The following is an 8,235-nucleotide window of genomic DNA, read 5'->3' as shown; positions in this document are numbered from 1 at the left end:
CAGCCCCCCCCGGGCTTTTCCTGCCCCTGGAGCCCCTCACCCCTCAGGGAAAGCAGGGCAGACTCTGGCAGTACCCCCCTCCCCGGCTCTGTTGTGCTCACCCAGCCATTCACCAGGCTGCAGGCAGGTCTTTCCTGGCTTGGAGTCTTCACACAAACAGCCCCTCTCTGACCCTGCCCCCCGCAGGCTCCCGGGCTGGAGACAGGAACTGGATACTGCATGTCTCCCTTTTCTCAGCCTTTTCTGCTGCTCCTCAGGGCACTCCTAGGGGCTCTCCGAGGAACTGCTGTGTTGAGACTCTGTCTCCAGTCTCCAGCCTGTCTCTCAGCCTCACTCTCTCTCTCTCTCTCTCTCTCTCTTGTTCCCTCCCGCAGGAAAACTGCTCCCCCCTTTTATCCAAGCCTCTCAGCCAATCCCAGCCTAGAGCCCTTCCCGGGCTTTTGCTAACGGCTCTCTTTCAAAGCTTTGCTGGGGTTACATCACCCCTCCCACTTCCAGCAGGGTTGCCTCCACAGCAGCTTCACTTGCCCTCAGAGCCTACAGTGTCCCCGCTGGGACAAACTCTGTTTCTCTGCCAGGCAGCCCTCTCCTTTCTTTCAGGTGGGTCCATTTTTTAAATGCTGCTACAAATATATTAACATCCGTTAACTGTATATGGTAGAAATAATACAGCAATGGTGAATTTATATAAATGATATTTGACTGACTTTCTAGGACATATAATTTTCTTCCTCTTGCTATTAACACTATTTTTATTCTGCTCTGGAAAACTAGTACAGCATCTCAGATACCTCATAAAACTTCAAAAGCTATTGCTGCCCTGTTCTGAACCTAGTAGACCTCATAGATTAAAAAGCCAATCCAAATTTTCTAGGGCATTCTTGGGCTGTATCTTGGGGGTTACTAAGGACACTACGGAAAAGGTCTCTTGTCCTGATTGTCAAATACTGATGCAGGATGAAGTTTTCAAAGTCTCCCATTGCTTGTGCTGAGAAGACACAGAAAAACTGCCTGGTTTATTCAACATTGGGCACATGTCCCTGTAGTGCTACAAATTAGCTAAAAATCACTGTAACTTGAATCCAGAATGAAACAGTGTTAAAGTAGCAATGATTTTGTGCAGGAGCATGCAGACTTAACAGTTACACTGTAGCAGATCATATCAGTTTCATTTGATACAGACAGAATTATTACATCTAAGACAGATGCCTAAAGCAGGTACACCAACCAGAAAAAGAAGTGATGTATACTACTTTCAGTTCCAGAGGTCTTTGGAGTATCTAGGATTGTGCCCCAAATTTTGCTCCTTGGTGACTGGTCTCTTTACTCCTACTGCTCCTGCCATTTCTAACATACATATTTTTCAATCCATGTTTGATATTCATTTGAGACTAACAGGAGATTGCCAGATAGGTCTAGAAATATGTTTGAAGAACAGGTATTGGCCTCATGGATCTTCCTCTTTCAATTTTGATCTCCTTTGCCTTATCTCTTACCATAACTAATCCCAAAATTCTTTGATTGGTTCCATTTTCTTGCATTCCAATCTTCTTTCCTATTTTTTTCAGAACAGATTTCAAGTGAAAAAACAAATTTTCATTGGATTCATACTGATAGACCAGGAGAAAAGCTTCCCAGGACAAGGTTACAGTCATCATTTAAGGGTGAGTTTGAGCAAATAACTTAATTATTGTCACTGAAATAGTGGGAAAGTCCCCTTATGAAATGCAGTGCATGGTGACTTTATAAATAATATTCTGGCTCATGATAAAGAGAACTAACTGACTTTTGGGTCTGCCAGTTGAAGCAAGTGGGCATCCCAGGGCTGGTCTCAGTGTAGGCCTGCTTACTTGCTTCTGGGCAAACCACCCAACTATCTTGCCTACTACACCTTGATGTTCTTGATTGAAGGATGTTCACCAGGTGGGAGGCTGTCCTTTACCTGTCCTGATGACAAGGGCCTATATAAATGACTCCAACTTTTCCTTATCATGTTCTAAGCCTTGAAGATGTTCCATAGCCTAACACCCAGCCCACGCCTGCTCAGCCTAGCACTTGGCCTCCAGCTTCTTTAGGCTGACACCTGGTTTATAGCTTAGGGAGCCTCACCCAGCCTCCCTGCTTCTGTGGGGCCTTGCCCAGCCTCCAACTCAGAGAGGCCTGACACCCAGCCTTCAGTCTGGCACATACATCTGGCCTTAAAATACTCTGCCTCACATCCAGCCTCTCTGCTTCTAATATACACTCAAGAGCCCTAAGCCCCACCCTGGGCTCCAAGCCTTATCTCTGGGCCTGTAAGCCTCAGGCTCTAAGCCCTGTCCTCAGGCTCCAAGCCCCTCTGTTCCCCACCCCAGAAACTAACGCCCAGCTCCCTAATGCATCCTCAGACTTCACTGCAAGTCTGGGAACTGCCACAGGTCCCTCTTCCTAGCCTGGGCCCTACCTCAGTACCTGCAGTAAGCCTGGGCTTCACCTGCAATGACCAACTACCCACTAGGGATGTGGGGGCTAGGGTTAGAAGGCATCCCATACCTGCCTTTCATTAGGGAGGTAACTGGCCTGGCACTTCTCGTGCACTCCCCCACAGGGAATTCCACCAGGCTACCCTTCCCCAACAGGTGCAGTTTTCTGTTGTACCTAGGACAAGGAGCTGCCTGCCTTCCCCAATAGCTCCTCTCTTACCTGTGAGTTGTACTGAGCAGCAGCAGCAGCTGGGCTGGTGGTACCTCTCTGGCTGCTGGCAGAAAACTGCTGCCCTGTTGTTCAGGGCCCAGCCTTTATATAGCAACTGGGCCCTGTTCCCCAATCAGGCAACATTGCCTGATTGAGATAATAGTCAGCTGCAGGCTGCCTATGTCTCTGGGACTAACCGAGCACCCTGTGTTGTCTATTCCTCTGCTGGCTAACTGAGCACCCTGTTACACATTGGACACAGTGTGACTTTGAAAAAGCTATTTCCATGACTTAGCTTAAGTCTGTATACAATGGGGGGGCGGGGCAGTTATGTCAAACTCCTTTGTTAAATGTATTAAAATTCATAGATTCACTGTTTAATAAAGACTTTCCACTGTTCCTGCTGCTCTCACCATCAGCACCAGGTTCCAGGAGATGAAGGCCCCATGCTCAGTACTATTAGAGTTCACAGATTCACAGAAGTTTAGGGCTGGAAGGGACCTCATGAGATCATCGGGTCCTACCACCCTGCTCTGGGCAGGAAAGACTGCTGGGATCAAATAACCCCAGCAAGGTGTGCATCCAGTTTCCTTTTGAAGATCTCTGGGGTAGGTGCCTGCACCACCCCCACTGGGAGTCTATTCCAGAGTTTGGTCACACAAACCATGAAGTTTTTCCTTCTATCCAGTCTGAAACCTTCTTGTAGGAGTTTATAACCATTGCTCCTGGTTTTCTGCTGGGTCGCTTTGGTGAATAGTTGTTTGCCTAGCCCCGATGCTCACCCCTAATATATTTGTAAGCTGCCACCAAATTCCACCAAAGTCTTCTCTCTTCTAGGCTGAACAGTCCCATATCTGTCAGCCTTTCCTTGTCTAGCTTTGTCTTCAGGCCTCTAATAGTGAGTGGCTCTTCCCTGGACTCTCTCAAGCTTCTCCACATCCTTCTTGAAGTGTGGTGCCCAGAACTGGACACAGTACTCCAGCTGCATCCTCACTAATGCCAAGTAGAGCAGTAGAAAAACTTCCTTAGTTTTCCTTGAGATGCATCAGTTGATGCTTGCCAGTGTATTGTTTGCTCTGTTAAATGTAGCAGCACGCTGGTGGGTCATATTCATTTTATGGTCAATTATGACCCCCAGGTCCCTTTTGGACATGGTGCTAGGTAGCGTAGCACCACTGAGCCTGTAAGTTTCTTGCAGATTTTTCCTTCCCCTATGGAGCACACTACACTTTTCAGTGTTGAACAGCATCTGGTTCTGGTCCAGTCATCTAACTAATCTGTCTAGGTCCACCTGGATCATCAGCCTACCTTGAGGCATGGCCGCACTTCCCCATGGCTTAGTGTCATCAGCAGACTTTGCCAGTGTGCTTTTCCCCCCACATTCATATCATTGATGAAGATGTTGAAAAGCACTGGTCCCAGTACCAAACCCTGGGGGACCCCACTGGCTACCTTCTGCCAAGTCGACACCCAAGGGAGGTGATGCTCTCTCCTACTGAGGGGGTCTTCAAGAGGAGGCTGGACAGATATTTGGCTGGGGTGTTATGACCCTGCACTCGTTCCTGCCCAGGTAGGAGGTCAGACCTGATGATCTGTTTAGGTCCTTTCCAAACCTAAGCACTATGACACAGATCCAACTATTAATACTCTCTGGGTCTGACCCTGCAGCCTGTTTTCCACTCATCTGACCATTGAATTGTTGAGCTCATTACCCCCTAGTTTTATCTTGAAAGCCTCATGAGACACTGGGTCAAGGGCCTTCCTAAAGTCCAAGTAATGACATAAACATCACTGAATAACCCTATATTTACTTTTATGTAGCCAGTGTAAATGGTACTAGTGTAAGTTCTACACATGAGATCACAGGATCATAGGAAAGTAGAGTTGGAAAGATCCTCAAAAGATCATCTAGTCCTGCCTTTAGCCACACTGATGATTCTGCCTTGAGCTGCCTGCCCCCCACTGCATAGTTTCTTGACTAAGCCATGGGATACTAATATGTCTAGTGCCTGTTTAACCTGCTTTTTAAAGTTTCCAAGCATGGATATTCCACAACTTATCTAGGTAACCTGTTCCAATGCGTGACCACCTTCATAGTCAGAAAGTTTCTCCTAATCTCCAGGCTAAATTTCCCCTGCTGTAGCTTAAGAGTGTTGCACCTAGTCCTGTACCCTATAGTCACAGAGAAATGATCATTTCTATCCTCCCTATTATTACCTTTCAGGTATGTGAAGACATTTATGAAATCACCCCTCAGTCTTCTCTTCTCTAGGCTAAATAAACCATAGTTCTTTCAGGCTTTCCTCATAAGACTTGTTTCCCAAGCCCTTTATCATTGTTGTTGCCATGAGCTGGACTCTTCCCAAATTTCTTCATCCTTCTTGAAGTCAAAATGAACATGGGCTGACAGTGTGGGGATGCAGTCAGGAAGACCACATCTTGTCATGATACATCTCAAGCAGGTCCAAGGATGTGATCCTCCCCCTCTATGCAACACTGGTCAGGCCACAGTTGGAGTACTGCATCCAGTTCTGGGCACTGCACTTCAGGAGGGATGTGGACAACATGGAGAGGGTCCAGAGGAGGGGCACTCGCATGATCGGAGGCAGTAGGGCAGGCCCTTATGAGGAAAGGCTAAGGGACCTGAACCTGTTCAGCCTTCACAAGAGAAGGCTGAGGGGGGATCTAGTAGCCGTGTACAAACTAGTCAGGGGGGACCAGCAGGCATTGGGGGAGTCCCCGTTTCCCCCAAGCACTCCCAGGAGTGACAAGAAATAATGGTCACAAGCTGGCAGAGAGTAGATTTAAGCTAGATATCAGGAGGTGCTACTTCACAGTCAGGGCAGCTAGGATCTGGAACCAACTTCCAAGAGAAGTGGTGCTGATTCCTACCCTGGGGGTCTTTAAGAGGAGGCTAGATGAACACCTTGCTGGGGTCATTTGACCCCAGTACTCTTTCCTGCCATGGTAGGGGGTTGGATTTGATGATCTGCTCAGGTTGCTTCTGACCCTACAAACTATGAAACTATGAAGTGGGGGGCCAGGAACTGGACACAGTACTCCAGATGAGGCCTCACTAGTGCTGAATAGAGAGAAGGAATTACTTCCCTCAATTTGCAAGAGATATTCCTATTAATATTACCAGATACTCTGTTAGCTTTTTTTTTGCAGCAAAAGCACACTCTTGGTTCATATTCAGCTTATGTTCCATCAGAACTCCCGAGTCCTTCTCTACAATACTGCCACCTACCCAGTAGGTCCCCATTTTGTATTTGCAGATGTAGTTATTCCATCCCAAGTGCAGGACTTTCCACTTGTCCTTGTTGAATCTCATGATTGATTGCAGACCATTTCTCCAGTCTATCCAGGCTATTTTAGAACCCTACTTTGCCCTCTGAAGTGTCTACAATTCCATCAAACTTGTGTCATCCACAAATTTGCTAAGTGTGCACCATCAAAATCATTATCAAAATTGAAATTAAGCAGCAAAAGGTTAGAAGATAAAACCAATTTGGAAAATAGAGGCTAGACTAAAATTACCTCCATAGGCATATAAAATAGACTCAGGAGTTAGAGGCCTAAATCCTAAAAAGTGATTCAGATTAATTTGGTGCCCTTGGAACTACAAGGGTGGCTACAATTAGGTTTCCTTGTCCTGCCAGAAGTCACCCAAGCCACACAGTTTGGCAACTCTCCTTTAAGCTCCTGAATGATGGAGGTGGTCGTCTTCTTTCATATCACATTTTAGGATTAAAACAGTCATAGATTAATTTCTAAATTTGCTAGCCATTCAACTGCTTCAGGGAAAGTTACATGGGCTGATTTTAGACTGTCATTAAATGACCTAATTGGGCAATCACCCATAATTTGTTGCACCATCTGAAAAATCACACCACAATCACAACCCAAACTCTCCTTGATTCTCCATTTATGGAGTAGGTGTCCACACTTACCACAAAGTGTCCAGATGCAATTCAGGTAGGGCCAAGTATTTCTCAGTAGGTCAGATTCTGGCTGGGAAATTATAGGGTCACTGACGATATATTTCTGTGGCAAGTTGGTATTTGCCCAGGCTTCTCTCCATTGTTCTTTGGTGCTCTTGTTATCATCATAGAGCTCCTTGGTGTATTTCCAGAAGGGTTTTCTAGATTTGAGCCTATCCAGTGGTGACATAGTGATGTCTTTGTTGATTGGGAAGTGTTGGTTACTAATAGATGTGATAAGCCTCTATTAAATTCCTGGGGAGGGACATTGTGGTTTTATCCATTAATTGTGGTTTTATTCATTAATGGAAAAATGCTCCTTCCCAGGAAGGAACATGTTTCCCTTAATCGATAAAACCACAATTAGCTCACAATGGGTACATCTATACATGCTGGTGCCTGTGAAGAGACATTTACTGTGGACCTAACTAGGCAACTCCACAGTATATCTCATGTAGACACACCCAATGACAGTAGTGAAATAATTTAGGTTTAGGTACACATGGAGCCAACTAGGATATTGTTTTAGGAACCTAAATGGGCTTAGGCAGAATTTTGTTGTTTATGATGAAGAAAAAGGATCCAGAATGTCCCTGCTCCATTTGAAAACAAAAACACTCCGACATTATCATACATGAAAAGTGTGGACTTACACCAGAACCACCAAAGCCCTGCACCCATAAGTGTCTTGGCAAATGGTTCAGAACTCTGGACCCCATGAGGATGAAGAAGTCTTGCATAGTCCTGAGTTAAGAGCCTGAGCTCCAGAGAGGGTTATGAGTTCAAACACAAACTTTGATGTAATGTTTCCCATTGGCTAGCTCTAAATGTCTCCATGCTCAGCATTAAGACTCTACTCTATCCTTTGGAGCTGCCAAACTCTCCATATTGATTACCTAGAGAGCCTTATTGCCTATTAAGCCCACTGAGGGATGGGGGGACTACCGCCACTGCTGGCCACTGAACAACACTTGCTAAGCCAGCAGGCCAAGGCACTTAAGGGAGCCCACCTCTGCCCCAGCCCTGCAGTGGGCTGTAGGCAAGGCAAGGGCCCCCAAAGGGATACTTGCCTTCCTGTACACAGGTGACAGGAGCTTGGGGAATAAACAAGAGGAACTTGTCCTCCTGCTTAACACAAATAACTCTGATGTCATAGGGATAACAGAGACCTGGTAGGACTCCACCCATGACTGGGCCACAGGTATACATGGCTATACCCTGTACAGGAGGGTTCAAGTGGACAAAAGGGGCGGGGGTGTAGCTCTTTATGTCAAGGAAAGCTACATGTCCCTGCAAGCCAACTTTGGCACCCAGGGTGGATGACTGGAGACCCTCTGGGTTAAAATCCATGGGGAACATGGCACAGGGGACAAAATGGTGGGAGTCTACTATGGACCTCCTGCCCAGGATCAAGAGCTTGGCCAGGAGTTCGCCAGGGAATTGGCTGAGGCTGCGCACTCCTGATGCATGGTTGTCATGGAAGACTTCAACTACCCAGACATCTCGCGGGAAGAGCGCTTGGCCAAATCCAAATGGCAAAGCTTTCTCTCATGCATGGATGAGCTCTGTCTGACACAAG

The 8,235-nt window shown here is 46.5% G+C and overlaps 1 protein-coding gene across 1 annotated transcript in view; it reads left to right on the top strand.

Moving 5' to 3' along the window:
* The window catches only part of GFRAL (GDNF family receptor alpha like), an 85,497-nt gene that overhangs the window by 50,138 nt on the left and 27,124 nt on the right, over nucleotides 1–8,235 (top strand). Inside the window, exon 7 of the mRNA XM_019520558.1 lies at nucleotides 1,569–1,664. Within this exon, the coding sequence (XP_019376103.1) occupies nucleotides 1,569–1,664 (96 nt within the window). The remainder of the gene's footprint in view (nucleotides 1–1,568; nucleotides 1,665–8,235) is intronic.

This window comes from Gavialis gangeticus, unplaced genomic scaffold, assembly GCF_001723915.1.
Source record: "Gavialis gangeticus isolate Ggan-Ray unplaced genomic scaffold, GavGan_comp1, whole genome shotgun sequence".
Classification (NCBI taxonomy): Eukaryota; Metazoa; Chordata; order Crocodylia; family Gavialidae; genus Gavialis; species Gavialis gangeticus.
Note: the sequence above shows the minus strand (reverse complement) of the source record. Positions and strands in the feature narration are given on the sequence as shown.